This window comes from Eptesicus fuscus, chromosome 12, assembly GCF_027574615.1.
Source record: "Eptesicus fuscus isolate TK198812 chromosome 12, DD_ASM_mEF_20220401, whole genome shotgun sequence".
In the NCBI taxonomy this organism is placed as follows: Eukaryota; Metazoa; Chordata; class Mammalia; order Chiroptera; family Vespertilionidae; genus Eptesicus; species Eptesicus fuscus.
The window spans coordinates 73,542,780-73,560,019 of NC_072484.1; the positions used below are offsets into that span (position 1 = coordinate 73,542,780).

Here is a 17,240-nt window from a genome sequence, read left to right on the forward strand (position 1 = left end):
TCTGGGAGAGGCCACGCGCCCCCTGGTCCAGGTGAGGCCATGTGTCCCTGGATCCAGGTGAGGCTGGGTCCCGGGTCCGGGTGAGGCCACGCGCCCCTAGGTCTGGGAGAGGCCACGCTCCCCCGGGTCCGGGTGAGGCCTTGTGTCCCTGGATCCGGGTGAGGCCTCGCACACCTAGGTCGGGGTGAGGCCACGCGCCCCTGGGTCTGGGTGGGGCCACGTGCCCCTGAGTCCGGGTGAAGCCATGCCCCTGGGTCCGACCGAGACCAAACCAGAGGGAGTCGGACCTCCGTTACCACCATTTGTCCACCATCCAGAGCTGAGGGGTCAGTGCTGACATGTACACATAAGGAACTGGTGGACATTGAAATTGGGTCTCTAAAGAACTGTTGGTCCAGAAAGAAACTCACTACAGACTGATTCATTTGCCTGTCAGCATAACTATTATTGCTCGTCTCACATTCAGTTCTTATAAGTATATCTCTAGTGACACATGATCTCGCTCATCTAGGGGAAATGATGAACAACATAGACTGATGAACAAAAACAGAACCAGAAACAAGGAGGCATCGATCGGACTATCGGGCCTCAGAGGGATGATAGGGGAGGTTGGGGGAGGGGGGAGAGAGATCAACCAAAGGACTTATGTGCATGCATATGAGCCTATCCAACGGTTAAGTTCAACAGGGGGTTGGGGCATCCGTGGGGAGGGGTGTGGGATGGGAATGGGGGGATGAGGACAAATATGTGACACCTTAATCAATAAAGAAATTAAAAAAAAAAAAAAAAAAGAGGTTGGCCAGCCAGGGAGGGACCGCAAGAGGGCTCCAGGGTGTGTCTGGCCCATCTTGCTCAGCCCCAATTGGCCTGACCCCAGCAGCAAGCTAATCTACTGGTTGGAGCACCTGCCCCCTGGTGGTCAGTGCACATCATAGCAAGTGGTTGAGTGGCCTTAGCATATCATTAGTATATTACGCTTTGATTGGTTGAATGGCCGAACAGACACTTAGCATATTAGGCTTTTATTATATAGGACAATTTTCACTATGGAAGAAGCCAAATTAAAATCCTTACAACGAAAGAATGGCTTCAGTCAAGTTTACACTTCTTTTGTCTTTTTTATTATTTGTTTTAAATATATTTTTATTGGTTTCAGAGAGGAAGGGAGAAGGAGAGAGAGAAACATTAATGATGAGAGATAATCAATGATTGGATGCCTCCTGCACGTCATGTCCCCTACTGGAGATCGAGCCCACAACCTGGGCATGTGCCCTAACTGGGAATTGAACCGTGACCTCTTGGTTCATAGGTCGACACTCAACCACTGAGCCACACCAGCTGGGCTTATTTGTTTTAAATCAATCTTCTTATCCTTGTGAATTAGTTCTGTACTCTTGCTATTACTTACTTAGGCACTTTCTAGTAAGGCTTAAGAGGTAACCTGAGACCCTAGACGGTTTGGCTCAGTGGACAGAGCATCAGTCTGTGGACTGAAGAGTCCTGGGTTCGATTCTGGTCAAGGGCACGTACCTTGGTTGCAGGCTCCTCCCCAGCCCAAACCCTGGTCAGGGCATGTGCAGGAGGCAACCAATCAATGTGTTTCTCTTCTTTCCCTCTCTTTCATTCTCTCTAAAAATCAATGGAAAAACAGCCTTGGGTGAGGATTAAAAATAAAAAACAAACAATAAAAACAGGAAACATAAGGAGAAAACACAGATAAAGACATAACATCCATTGATATGGTAAGAAAAAAGAAAAATGCTCTCATCTTGTAGTAGCTGCTGTGTACCTCACTCAGTGTATTCATTCATATACTGAACTGTTCTCCAAATTGCTACCATTTATAAATAGCCGGAATTGTTTAAGTTGAATGATGCACGATTAAAGATGTGAATTGTAGAGCCACTGCTGCAGTTTTAGTGGATATTTCTGGTACTAAATAAAAACGTAGGCTAAAGAAGAAATGGGTGAGAGAACCAAACATGGTACTAGAATGGCTAAATCAAAGGAAACAAAGGCTGTCTTAGAATGAATTATTTGTTGCAAGCTGAAAAAAAGAGAACCGTGAGAATTTGCTTTTAAAAATGGAGACACTAATAAATCAGTGCAGCTATGATTACTCTCTGGGTTAAAGGCAAAAGCTTTGCAGGCATGATTCTATAATTACCCCCACTATAACTTTTTGGAGATCTAACAACAAAGTGACTTACCCTCTGTGAGGAATTAAGATTGTCTGTGTGATTAGGGAAAAGCTCAAGTGTCAAGGATGGCTGTTTCAGAATTCCTGGCATAAGATCCATATTTGAATCACTGTCTTGGTCCGAGATGTTACTTTCCAATGAATCAGCTACGGTATAAGAGAAAAAAAATTATAATACCTACTACTTGTTTGGAGCAAAAGTGTGTAAACTAATTATGCTAGTAGTCTAACCTAAGTCACTTAAGCAAAGCATTACTTCTACAGCATGGGTTGGCAAACATTTTCTGTAAAGCAGGGGTGGGGAATGTCTGGCCTGCAGGCTGCATGAAGCCCTCGAAATCATTTGGTCTGGCCTTGCCAAGGCATCAGGGGTGAGTTCATTGTTTGACCAAATATAGCAGACCAATTTTTAAGTTGACAATTTTGTATGGCCCATGAATGTTGTTACAAATATCCAAATGGCCCTTGTCAGAAAAAAGGTTCCCCACCCTTACAAGGATCAAGTAATAAATATTTTAGGCTTCGCTGGCTGTATAGGCCTCTATCGTATATTCTTCTTTGTATTTTAATTATAATCCTTTAAAAATGTAAAAACTGCTCTTAGCGTTCTGAATTTGGCCTGTGTCCTGTAGTTTGCTGGCTCTGCCCTACAGTATAACTGAAGTAAGATTTGAAAATATTTCACTTTTCAGATGTAGAATGTAATAAAAGCCACCTGTTATTCTCTGAATTATTCTGATTATATAGCAACCATATAGCATCCAGTGCTACAGAGGACCTAGTCTCTGTGATTAAGGAATGATCTGAATGGAGGCAAACACACAGAGAACTATAAAAAACAAAAACAAAGGAAGACAACTCTCAAGAAACAGGAGGAGGCTAATTTGGAGCAGGGGCACAATTGGCACAGGGGATATTTCATGACTGGAGGTGAAGACTCAACTGTGGGAACTGCTATAAGGTCATGGATCTAGCTGTGGGGGAACTGGGTTGGTACAAGCAGGCTGGGCCAGACACACCAGGCAGGGACTTGGCCCAGAGAGGATAGATAGGACCTGGCTTCTAGAATTAGGTGGTAGATCATAGCCTTGACACGAAGGCAAACAGCTGCTAAGATACTGACCTAGACCATGGAAGGCCACTACTGTCAGAGACACAACTGGCCCCACAGTATGAAACAGGGAGAGGCCTAGAGTGGGAAATCAAGGGTCCAAGTAAAAGGTTAGGAGGCTACCAAGGTGGGACCCAAAAAGTCATTAGCCTGGTGATGAGACAGTGAAAATATGATGTGTGGCATCCCATTCTCTGGGGTTCCATATAAAGGCTCTCACAGGAAATAGGGAAGTAGGTGGGGGCTCATGCATAATTAGTGAAATGAATAAACTGAAAAATGAGGCTACTATGTATTGATTATAATTAAAGAAAAACAAAATATGGGTTGAAGTGGGCCTCCTTCACTATTTAAATAATATAATTAGAAGGTCAGTATGCTTGTCTTTAACTACTTTTCTTTAGAAATTTAAGTGGCGCTAACATCCTGAACCTTTACATAATCTGAAAGCTATCATGCTTTAGAAGCAGAATGCCCTAGATGACTTCACAATCTCTCCCAATGCAATAATACTGCACAAACCAGTGAATACAAAAATAGATCTTAAAACAGCACCATACAAAAAATGCTCTTGCCGAAACTGGTTTGGCTCAGTGGATAGAGCATCAGCCTTCGGACTGAAAGGTCCCGGGTTCGATTCCGGTCAAGGGCATGTACCTTGCTTGCAGGCACATCCCCAGTAGGGGATGTGCAGGAAGCAGCTGATCGATGTTTCTCTCTCATCAATGTTTCTAACGCTCTATCCCTCTCTCTTTCTCTCTGTAAAAAATCAATAAAATATATTTTTTTAAAAAATGCTCTTACTTAATGACTCCACAGGAGAAGGAACCACAAAAGATATTTCTGTAAGGGCATCAGCGTAATACAGCACCTTCTTCTGGCCATTGAAAATACTAGCCCCAATATCTTCAGAGGAAATCACTTCATCTAGGAATGAGAACACTATGTTACTGCTCCAAAAAGTGGAAAAAACAAGTATCATCCTGCTTTGTGAAATTTTAACTGGTTAAGAAAGTGATAATAAATAGAAGGTACATTTCCAACAAGAACCAATTAGTGTGTAAAATGAATAAATTCTACATGTTCTTTAAATGTCTTCACACTAACTTTAAATCATAAAAATTTAATTTCATAGGTTCCAGTCAGTTTCTATGCCAGTCAGCTTCTCTGGGCCTATCAATGGGGCCTGATCAGAAAGGCGGGGCTGATCAATAGCCCCGGTGGAGGCCTGGAGAGAAATGGAGGTGCCGCTGTTGGCCAGGCCTGGAGAGAAAGAGAGGCAAGTTCTGATCAATGGCTGCCACAGAGGCTACAGATCAGACCCTGCTTCTCTTTCTGCAGGCCTCTCTCCAGGCCTGATCCGCAGCCCCCTAGGCAGTCAGTGCTGGGTTGGGGTGCTGGCAGCCACCCCAGTCAGTGCTAGGTCACCACAGCGACCCAGTCAGTGCCGTGGCAACCCAGCACTGACTTCCGGTCTGGTCAAGACCTTCAGTCGTAACAGTTGTTATGACCCTGGCTCTTTATTAGATAGATGTACAGGAAATTTTAGTAATAGTATCCGCTCTAAGCCAGCAAGATTGAATTAATAAAAGTAGCATTCCTGAGAGTTAGTATAGTTCTCAATTAAAATGAACACAATTAAAATGTCCTATCATCCTATATAATAAAAGGGTAATATGCAAATAGACTGTACAGCAGAACCAACCAACCAATCAAAGTGTAATATGCTAATGATATACTAAGGCTGTTCAACCACTCGCTATGATGTGCACTGACCACCAGGGGGCAAACAGTCAACTGGTCAACCAGTCACTATGACGTGCACTAACCACTAGGGGGCAGATGCTCCAACGGTAGGTTAGCTTGCTGCTGGGGTCTGGCTGATTGGGACAGAGCGAGATGGGCTGGACACTATCCCTCCCTGGCCCGATCATGCACCCGTGAGGTCTCTCAGCCTGGCCCGCGCCCTCTTGCAATCCGGGACCCCTCAGGGGATGTCGGAGAGCCAGTTTCAGCCCAATCTGGCAGGCCACTCCCCTTGCGGCAGCACAAGTCTCTCCCTATCTATTGGGACTGACTGGGCACAAGCCCATGGCAGGCACAGTGGGGCCAGGATGAGCGGGAGTGGCAGGCAGGAGCTGCAGGTGGCGTTGGACTGTGGGTTTTGGCCCGATCCCTGCAGGCCACCCAGAGGGACCCAACCTGTGCATGAATTCATGCACCGGGCCTCTAGTTAGTACATAAAAAACCAACAACCTGAAAAAAGTTGGGAAGAAATGAACAAGCAGTTCTCAGGAAAAAAAATGAAAACACGCTAAAAGATACTAAAACTCAATCATACTTTAAAATAGAAACGTTCTCACCTAACAGATTGAAAGATATCTAATGTTGGTGAGGATGTGACAAACAGGAAATTTAGACCAGAGGTTAGCAGACTATTTCTGTAAAGGATCAGAGAGTAACTGTAGGCCTTGACAACTCAAGTCTGCTATTGTATCAAAGACAATACATAAACAAGTGTTTTGTAAGTTATTTAAAGTTCTAATAAAACTTTATTTACAAAATCAGACATTGCTGACTCCTGGTTTAGATGCTGGGAAGGTATTTTGTATCTACTGCAGTGGATACTATGGTTATTGCTTCAATACCCACCCCACCCTCCCCTACTCTGTGTAGCAGATGTGAACTGTGGGCAGGATTGTCTCTTCACTACCAGTTCTACCTTGTCTATATCTCTCTTAGGAGGGTCATTCCATCTCTCCTGCCATAGCAATAGATTGGGGTAGTCCAATCCCTGAGTATCTCAGGATTTGGGAATAGAGAAGTTCTAAGACCCAACTAATCTCTCCTATTCAGGCTAATGTGGTAAGTGAATGTAGAGCCTGGAATTGCCTTTTTGCACTATGAGAGAAACCAGGCTGGGAACAAAACCAGCACTTGGAGGGCTGAGCTAAAAGAAAATTGAAGAGAAATAGAATAAGAGTGCAGATCAAGTGACAACAAAATTGTACAGTAATCTCTGCAGCTTTCAGTTACATGAGGCAATAGATGACCATTAAAATCTAGGCCAGTATGGGGTCAGGTTTTCTGTTACTTGCAACCATAAGCATCTAACTGATATATTTATCATATTGAAAAATATGCATATCCTTTATCAATTCTACTTATGGGAATTTAGTCTATAAATATACTAAAGTTCATAAGAATATGTGGGAATTAAAATTACAGTATATCCTCAAATAATTCGATGCAAATTTGGTTGAAATTAGAAAAAAATTGCAGATCACAAGTCACAGTGGTATTCAATGGACATCTTGAGAAACTATAATCATGTTATAGAAGAACTCTGATTATTCAAAGCATTGGACACAAGCATTACCCACTGCAAAGAGATAACATTAACTTTCCAGTGACTGCAGAAGCCCTCAGAACAAAGAACACTAGCCAGGTGGGGCAAAGGTCTTAAGTGTAAATTGAAACTTGCTCTGGTACTTGTTACCCTCATTACAGTTCTCCAGGAGGATTTGTAGAGATGGGCCTGTGACTCTCTCAAAGATAGTCAGCTGTTTAGTACAAGTTTTTTGTTTTTTAATTTCTCTATTGTTGAAAATATTCAGACCTCCCTTAAACTACAAAGGTTTTTATATACTGTCCCAAGAATGTAACCTTTAATGATAGCCACAAAGTCTCTAAATCACACCTGTTAATGGAAAACTGTATTTATTAGACAAAATACACTTGTTAGGAAACTGCATTATTTGCTATAGATAACCTAAATTTATTATAATACCGTTACAGAAAATGAAATTTGTTTATTCACACTATTAAAAAGAAATGGTTTGTAATCATTATATCAATTAACTCTATATTTATATATAACATTTATTTATGCACAAAAAATGTCTGGTAAAATATACAAACTATTATTAAGTGACCTCCTGTGAAGACAAGGATTAGGGGAAGGAGATTTTTCTTTATATATCTCTGCTTATTAGTTTTTAAAATAAGACTACAAACTCATAGTAAAGGTGGGGCAGGGAGGAAGGGGACATCTGCAATACTTTCAGAAATAAAGATCAATTTTTTTAAAAAAGAAATACAAACCTAAAATAAAAAGAGTAACAAAACAAGAAAAAACAAAGAGCTTTATGAGTTTTACCTTGTTCTGGTCTTTCGCCATCATCACAACTGTTTATAGACCAACTAGTGGAAACATGCCCAGTCCAACCAGGATGTCTGCCCACATCTACTGACCAGCCAAGGGAGAGCAAAAATTCTAGGAAATGTGGCTGAACATTTCGGGAAGACTCCACATTCTTTAAAATCTGAAATACATATCATTCATCAGCTATAATAAAGGAAACAAGAGCATATCAAAATAAATCTTCATAAAAATCAATTAGTTTGGAAGTACTTGACAAATAGTCTAAGCTCAGAATAAACTTGGCAATATACAACTGTGGTTTAAAAGAATGCATGCTTTTGCCCTAACCGGTTTGGCTCAGTGGATAGAGCGTCGGCCTGTGGACTCAAGGGTCCCAGGTTTGATTCCAGTCAAGGACATGTACCTTGGTTGCGGGCACATACCCAGTAGTAGGGAGTGTGCAGGAGGCAGCTGATCGATGTTTCTCTCTCATCGATGTTTCTAACTCTCTATCCCTCTCCCTTCCTCTCTGTAAAAAATCAATAAAATATATATTTAGATTTGAATTCAAATGGGCCTTGGGTTCAAATGGGCCTTGATGGGCCTTGGGCAAATTTCTTAACCCCGCTGTGTCATTTTTTTCATCTATACCATGGGGATAATAATGATGACTGTGAAGATTAAGTGAGATAAAGCAAGTAAAACCCTTAGCTCCCCCCCACAGCAAAACAATTACTGAACCAGACTTGTTTATTAAAAGTAAACAAAGAACACTTTGTCCCTGCCTTCACAGAGATTACTGAAAAACATTACCTTTGTATGTGATCATTTAATTATAAATCCTGACAAATGCTATCAATAATACAAATCTATTAAAAATTCAATAAAGGTTAGGTATAATAAAGGAGCATAAAAACATTCTTCCCTTAGTCCAAAGAAGAGCATGCAGTCATTCTAGAAAAAAAATGAAGGACTAGAAGGTTCTCTCTTCTTCAGTAATAACTGGACTTTTTAGTGGTCCGCAAAAGAAAAGCCCCTTATTCTGAAACAGTGGTACTCACAGGAGTGAGTTTTCCCTCCAGGGGCCACTTGGCAATGTGTGGAGACATTTTTGTTATCTCAACTGGTGGGGAGCTACTGGTATCTAGTGAGTAGAGGCCAAAGATGCTGCTAATTCCTATTTACAGAACAGATCCCTTAAGAAAGAATTCTCTTGCCCAAAACAGCAATAGTTATGCTGTTAAAAACCTTATGCTAAAGAAAGGAAAATGTGACATCCTTTATAAATTAAATGGGGGGTGGAGGAAGACGAAGGGAATGTACTAAAATCACCTGGGGAATTTCTTAAACCTAAGATTCTCTTAGCCCACTCAGCAGGGATAGTATCCTAGAATCACTATTTTTAAAAGTCCTCCTGCCCCAAGATTGATGCAGCCAGTCCACATATCACTGATATAGTTCATATAATGCTAATCTATGTGAAGATCATCAGGGGGCCTGAAAAAAATCAAAATATGGGGTGTTATATCTATTATTTATCAACCCACTGGGTATCACTGCCAGGCCATCTTCTGTCAAACACATCATCTCTTAAACACTTTTTAGTAATGTAACTATTTAGTTTACCCATATTCCTTCATATATTCTTGTAAGTGCCAGGAAACTGATTTGACAGCCAGTTTCAGTTTTCTTCCAATTAAAATTTGTATTCATAAGTGAAACTTTTAAACAAACAATTTTTGAAATTTGAGTCAAGATGCAGTAAGTGAATAAAATTCAACCTGAAGGACACTGGCTGGCAGCTGGAAATTATTCTAAACCTACCCTGTGCCTAGGTCTCAGCCACTATAAAAGAGGCCTCAGAAAATCTTCATTGTTTCATAGTAGCCCTCACTCCCATGACAGCTAAGCAAACTAAAATGGTTTGAATTACCTTAAGAATTTGAGTCTTCTTATACATGTAGGAGAAAAATAGCCCTATTATTCTCATACAAACTACACATTAGATTTCCTTCTAAACAAATCCCCAATCCCTGCAATTAACCCAATTCTACTGAGGTTCTTCGAAAAAACTTGAGTCCAACAGTCTCATCCCTGGCTACCACAAGCCTACATTCTCCCAAGAACCAAGCATATTGAACCCTCAATGAATTTTGTAAAGACAGAATTCTCTCTTACCTCCAGAGCCTTTACACATGCTATTACTTTGTTAGTGACAACCTGCTTCTACTTTTTATCTATTGTCAATGCATACTTCAAATACCAGCTTAAATGTCTTTTCCTCCAAGGACGACTTCTTAAAACCAGGTTAGGTGTTCCTGTTATGGAGCCTATAACATATTCCTATTAGCACACTTTTCTATGATTGTTCATTTAACCATCTGTCTTTCCCTTTAAACAGTAGTTCTAGAAGGACAGAAACCTTGTAGAGCTTGTTCACACCTATAACCCTGACAGCAAACTCTTAATACTTATATAAAATCAATTACATAAAATGAGAACTTTCTCATAAATCAATCCCCTTTTCTAATAGGGCTCCAATAATTTGAAAAGTGCTAATAGTATAAACATTTTATGACTTTGGTAAGTTTCTTAAGGTGTTCTCAATTTGACTAGCTAATGGTCTTACAATGATTACAGTAAAATTCCAAGATCTTATAGTCAAAGTGCCTTACACATCTGCATACTGTATTTTACAAATCTTCCTTTGGCCCTTTCCTCGTCACACTTGGTAACCACCTGTCTATTCCATGTTTCCACTATGCATTTCCAACAGACACTTCAAATCTCTTGCCATTCACTCTGCTTTTCATTCTCACCTATCTTGCAGTTTTCTTCTCTCTTCTACTCACTTCGTTACACGTATACAACCATGTTTTACTTAGTTTTCTGTTTTTATCTGCTATTTCAGGTGTTACTTTCCCCACTGCACACTATGCATAACTCAACTGAAATTATTTGCTTCTGAGATTACCTAGAACAGTGGTCGGCAAACTCATTAGTCAACAGAGCCAAATATCAACAGTACAACGATTGAAATTTCTTTTGAGAGCCATATTTTTTAAATTTAAACTTCTAATGCCACTTCTTCAAAATAGACTCGCCCAGGCCGTGGTATTTTGTGGAAGAGTCACACTCAAGGAGCCAAAGAGCCGCATGTGGCTCGCGAGCCGCAGTTTGCCGACCACAGACCTAGAAGATGAGCTCCTTCAAAGGAAAGACTGTTAATCATGCCTATACTCTGGCATGTTAAGCCACAAGGAAGATGTTCAGTAAATATCTGTTGTATTGTTTTACTCTAAAGCAATCAGGCCTAGCTTTAGCTTTTTGTGGCAAACCTTTTGTATTTTAGTTTCTTTTGTCTTATGACTCTGAATTTCTTAAGAGGAAGAAAGACATGCTATATAATATAGCTTGGCTCTAAATTAATTGAGAGTCAAGGCTTGGGACTCCAAGCACCATAGTTTTCATTAATTCAGTCTCTGAACTGGTTCACAAGTCTTTAAGCATCAAATATAACTCACCTCCTACTATGGATAAGCATAAGCCATGTACAATTTTTTATATTTATAACCATACATATCATCCCTCAAATTCAGGAATCTTACCTCCTGGTTTGTTTTCTGACCTGGTTTCATATAGAAAATAAAAACTGTGTCGAAAGGACGACATGGCAAGAGATCCAGATACCCAATGTCATCAAAAAATCCAGGAATTGTGGAGTCGAGTGCAATAAGGTGAGGAGGTAGACGACTATTTGCAGGTTCCTACCACAAAAGGAAGAAAGAAGAAATTATTTCCTCTTTTCACTACTCTAATTATAAAAGCAATACTTGTTCATGGTTTAATAAATACTAAATATAAACTTACAAAGTGGCAGGAATAAGCACACCATAATCTTAAAGAAACGATATAACATTCTTGTGTACTTCCTTCCAGTTCTTGCATTTGTGTTTTTTTGTTCAAGATAATTGAGATCATATGCATTTAATTTTGGATCCTATTTTCTCTATAACATATCATGTTTTCTAGAAAACTTTTCAATGCACTTTTTTAAAATCTTTAACTAGAGGCCCGATGCACAAAGATTCATGCAAGAATGGGCCTTCCTTCCCCTGGCTGCCGCCTTCCCGCCTTTACTCTGGCCCGGAGCCACCTTTCTGCCTTCGCTCTGGCCCGGAGCTGCCTTTCTGCCTTCCCACACTGCCCAGAGGCCTGGAGCAGCTGGGGCAGTGCGGAACGCCATGGCGACGACGCAAGCGTCCCGGCCACTCGGCGCCTGTGTATGCAAATTAACCCACCATCTTTGTTGGGTTAATGTGCATACTCACTCCTGATTGGCTGGTGGGCGTCGTGAAGGTACAGTCAATTTTCATTTTTCTCTTTTATTGGTGTAGATTGCTAGTGGAAATGCAAAATGGTAGTCACTTTGGAAGACAGTTGGCAGTTTCTTGCAAAGCTAAACATAGTCATACCATACAACATAGCAATTGCACACCTTGGTATTTATCCAACTGAATTAACCCTTTGCACTCGCTTGCTTGTTTCTCGATTCCTTTATTCTAATGCTAACCGTGTCGAGTCACACTCGACATCCGAGTGCAAAAGGTTAAAAACTTATATCTAACAAAAACTTAAACACAAATGTCTATTATATAACATTTCTAGCAAGAGCTTGGGCAGCACCCTATAACCAAAGACATTAATATTTCTGCAGTTAGACAGCAGAGTATTCACACTAAGTGAAATAAGTAAAGACTACAAATAGCCTCATGTCAATACAGGCCAGATTTTGCCACTAACTGAATTTGCTACAAATGTACAAAAAAATTTCTGGTCCTGAGTTTTTACTTTGAAATCATGAATAAGGAATTGTGGAGCTGTAGCATACTGTAATACAGCTTGTAGGGCAAAGCCTCCAAATTCTTTTCCTTTTAAGTAAGCTATTTCATTAGTTTGTTCTCCTGGATGACCTTCTAATCCAGGAGTATCATATGTACATCTTATATCTCTTAACTTTTAAAAGTTTTTCCTCTAGGTTCTGTGCAGTTTTTTAGAGTAACTTTTGTCAATATCAACAGCTGTAAATTAGGTATTTTAAACTGTATTTTTAAAAAATATATTTTATTGATTTTTTACAGAGAGGGATAGAGAGTTAGAAACATCGATGAGAGAGAAACATCAATCAGCTGCCTCCTGAACACTCCCTACTGGGGATGTGCCCGAAACCAAGGTACATGCCCTTGACCAGAATTGAACCTGGGACCTTTAGTCCACAGGCCGACGCTCTACCCACTGAGCAAAACTGGTTAGAGCTACACTGTATTTTTAACAAGACATTATAGCTATAATTAAATTTTGTACTTTTTTGTGTGGTGCTCTTAATTCTCTCATTTATTTAACCATTTTATTCTCTTATGATTGTCTAATTAAACGCCATGTTACCTATGACCTGTCTTTCAATAGTTTTTACTCCTTAGTTTAATATTTCATTGACTTTCCTGGTTTTAATGTAACTATAGCTATGTAAGAGGTTACTATTGGGAGAACTTTCCTATACATTTTTTTTATAACTTTCTATTAATCTAAAATTATTTTCTTTATTTGTTTTTGACTTTAGAGAGAGGAAGGAAGAAGGAGAGAAATAGATATGTTGTTTCACTTATTTCTGCATTAACTGGTTGATTCTTGTATGTGCCCTCACCGGGGATCAAACCCGCAACCTTGTTGTATTGGGACAATACTCTAACCAACTGAGCTACCCGGCCAGGGCAATCTACAATTACTTCAAATTTTAAAAATTTCATTGACTGCCCTAACCAGTTTGGCTCAGTGGATAGACGTCGGCCTGCGGGCTCAAGGGTCCCAGGTTCGATTCCGGTCAAGGGCATGTACCTTAGTTGCGGGCACATACCCAGTGGGGAGTGTGCAGGAGGCAGCTGATCTATGTTTCTCTCTCATCAATGTTTCTAACTCTATTCCTCTCCCTTCCTCTCTATAAAAAAAATCAATAAAATATATTTTTAAATTTAATTGACTAAATAATATAGCAGTCAAGGGGTACTTCCAGTTTCTCATGAGATCTACATTACTAGTTCTGTTTAATTTTAATTTTTTGTTTGTATTTTTAAATTAGAATAAATACTATTCTACTAAATACTGACTTACTGTTTTAATGACTAATCTACTAATACAATCAAATTATTCTCTTAATAACTTTACTAGTATTTACCAATAACTAACTCTCCTTGAGTTCCTAGAATAAATCTTACTTGGTTGTGGAAAGTAATTTGCTTGACATGCTATTAAATTCAGTTTTACTAGCATTCTCCTTCATATACATATTTTTGTATATAGATTCACAAGTAAGACTGGTTTATAGCTTTTTTGTATGTGTGCTGTCAGGTTTAAGTGATTAGAAATACACTGAGGTTGATAAAAACAAACAAACCAGGAAACTTTCTGACTTTTTCCTATGTTCTGAAACAGATAACAAAGCATGAACATTATTTTTTTGAAAGCTTAAACATTTTTACTAAAATAGATAACATGAATGGAAAATCACAATCTCAGGGACAGTGCTATTAGGACTCCTCTTGTCTCCCTTCAGTCCACAGTACGTAACAATTTTCTCCTATTACTGCTTTGACTCTGTTCAGTTTTCTTCATTAGGAATATCACTAATCATTTGTAGGTTCTATCTTTGTTCCTTGCCTTCCACTATTGCCACTGTGTTTCTCATTATTTCCTCTCTTCTCCTTTCTTCTACATTTTCAAAGTTTTTATGCTCATACTCCCCATCACCAATTCACTTTTCTACAACAAAATATTTTCTATCTACATGCTGAAATCCAAAATCAGACACAAAGTTCTTTCTGCTTTTCTAAAAATGTTAAATGGCCTTTAACCAAGTAGCTGCTAGGGAGTAAGGGCAAGGGACAAGTTGTGCAATAAGCAACTTCTTGCTTGACAATATTCAGTTGTGCTTTTCAAAACAAAGTGGTCTTGGTATAGCAAACCCTAATCCTCCACAGGCAGGAGGATTTCACATCTTAAAAATATTCTATTTCCACATCTGTAAAATAGGATAGCATCACTTCCCTTGTAAAATTGTTTTAAGGATACTAGAATTAAGAATAATGGCAATATTTACCTTATAGGCTGACTTACATTATGCAAAGTTCTTACAACATGAAGCATCTTAACATGACCACAGTGAGATGGATACTTTTTGTCATCCCCATTTTGTAAAAGAGGAGCTAAGACTCAGAGACGTCAGGCAATTTGCCCAAGACCACATAGTTGGCAAGTAGTGCTGCCAGGACATAAACCTATAGTCCGATTTAGAAAATGCATAACATAAGCAGTGCTTGGCTCACAAATATTTGTTTTTTTAAAAGTGCAGCATCAAATGCAGCCCACCCTTCCATAATAAATTTTACTAGGAAAACATTTTTAAGGTTCTTTTTCTAATTATCTGTAGGTGTCATTTATATGTGTGATATGGGCCCTACATTATCCTGAAAAATTCAGAGCCGGATGTATTAAATTCTTTCTATTCTCATAAAAATGTTTTAGCTATCAATAGCTAAATACTAGTTTATGAATATATTTACTCACAAAAGTTTAGGAAAATTACCTTCAATGCTTCTAAGGACAAAAATCCAAAGTGTGAAAGGAAAAGGCGTGCTGTTTGGAATTCCTGGGCAGGAGGCGGGGGCTTACAATCCGTAATTGGATCAGGAAAACTTCTCTTCTTCAATTCTTCCTCGCTTTGTTGTTCAAGGTGTATTTCATAAGCAATCTGCTGGGCCATGCCATTCCTTAATTTTTCATGTCTCTCTTCTAACTGAAATAAGCCAAATATTTAATCTTTTTGAACTATTATAAAAGGAATAGGATCATTCTTAATTCTAAAATGAAAATAAAGCTACAAGCAACGAAGTAAATTTTCAGGGATCAACACTGAATTTCAATTCAATACAGTGTATGCAACCAAGCAAACATGTTTCAAGGTTAAAACAAATACCAAAGAAACTCCCCTATAGCCTCAAGAATTACTCCTCCATCTTCACCCTATAAATGAAAGCATTGCCTCTGCTTCCCTTCAAGAAAAGGGGCAGAATTGTTGCTCTCATCCCTCTTCCAGACCACTGTCTATCTTCATTTTGCAGTGACCCCTCCCCCAACATGTTTTGAAGTCTTTATCCATATGGATTACTCCACTAATTACTCTAAACTTCCCCTGACCCTTCTGATTTCCTTCCAATCAATTCTAGTTTAAAATTCACCTTCTTTGGTGAGCAATGAACTTTTAACAACCTGGATTATACAGGGTGGGGGAAAAAAGTTTTACAGTTTTCATATGGAAAATAATACAATAATTAATAAATAATAATACAAGAGTAAACTGTTTTACATAAAACTTAAACCTACTTTTGCCCCACTCTGCATTTCTACAATCTGCTCAACCCTTATAACTTTTGGCTATCTATAAAGCACACTTTTGTATCTCAGGTGTGCTGAACTTTCAAGAGTTATAATTCTGAAAATCTCTTCTCCAATCATAAGCCCCCTTTCCTGCTACCACACCTTCACTTTCCATCACTAGGAGGTATCCAAACCATCCCCATATTTTCCCAGGCCATTAGCATCCTCTGGCTTCATCTACTTCCCAAACAATTCTAAACCCCCAAATATAATATGTTAATACCCTTTCGTAAGCATAGAAATAGCTGTTGTTCTTTGTTTTTCCATATTCTCATCCCTATTAATCTCCACACCAAATTTTTTGCATATGCCTCCAGATCCTAAGGACTTTTGAAGTTACTTACAATACACTAAGTAACTTCACTACAAACAATGCTACTTAACCTTACCTGGGCTGCCTGACAATTTTAAGAGTCATCTTTGATTCCCTATTTCACTGTTAAGAAATAAGATTAAAGTTTACATAAACTCCTTACATTTTCCTCCTTCCCAACTCTAAATGTCTCTGAACCTTTACCTACTCTCTCCTTTTCTCCTATCTTATCTGAAGTATCCCCTGTCTGGATGCAATCATATAGACTCTTGACCCTACTACCTCCAGGGCCTTACTCTATTAATCATTTCCCTTGCCCATCTTACAGTGTTAGCAGACACAGACTTCCTCACTGGTTCCTTCTTGTTGACCACTAAGCATGTTCATATTCTTCTTATCCCTGAATTTTTTTGAAAATAGAAAAGAAGCACTAGCCGGTTTGGCTCAGTGGATAGAGCGTCGGCCTTGCAGACTGAAGGGTCCCGGGTTCAATTCCAATCAAGGGCACATGCCTGCGTTGCAGACTCAATCCACAGTGGCGGGGAGTGCAGGAGGCAGCTGATCAATGATCCTCTCTCATCATTGATGTTTCTCTCTCTCTCCCTTCCTCTCTGAAATCAATAAAAATATATTTGAAAAAAAGAAAAAAAAAATCTAGCCTTTCCTTTCCTTACTAGGCTTTATCCACTCTGTATCCCTCCCTTTACTGCTAACAGTATGAATTATATTCACTGCCTCTCATTAAACTTTCCCTTCACAGCTCCTTATACTCTCTCGCCAACTTTAATACTCCTTCGAACCTATTCTCAAAGGGCAGCTACAATTTCATGCCAAAATCCTGGGGCCTCTTCTTAGTGCTCCTTCTTCCTTATCTTCCTAGCACTTGATAAGGTAGGCAGCCTCCATTTCTGCCCTTCTCGTCTCTCATGCCCTGACACACTTCTATCCCTGACTTCTTAAAATTCTTCTCCTTTGAACTAAA

The 17,240-nt window shown here is 39.4% G+C and overlaps 1 protein-coding gene across 1 annotated transcript in view; it reads right to left on the reverse strand.

Moving 5' to 3' along the window:
• Positions 1-17,240, reverse strand: part of RALGAPB (Ral GTPase activating protein non-catalytic subunit beta) — an 86,881-nt gene that overhangs the window by 10,367 nt on the left and 59,274 nt on the right. The window contains exons 22-26 of the mRNA XM_008158372.3: positions 15,095-15,304; positions 11,064-11,222; positions 7,471-7,636; positions 4,116-4,238; positions 2,211-2,347 (exon numbers count right to left, since the gene is read on the reverse strand). Of these exons, the coding sequence (XP_008156594.1) occupies positions 2,211-2,347; positions 4,116-4,238; positions 7,471-7,636; positions 11,064-11,222; positions 15,095-15,304 (795 nt within the window). The remainder of the gene's footprint in view (positions 1-2,210; positions 2,348-4,115; positions 4,239-7,470; positions 7,637-11,063; positions 11,223-15,094; positions 15,305-17,240) is intronic.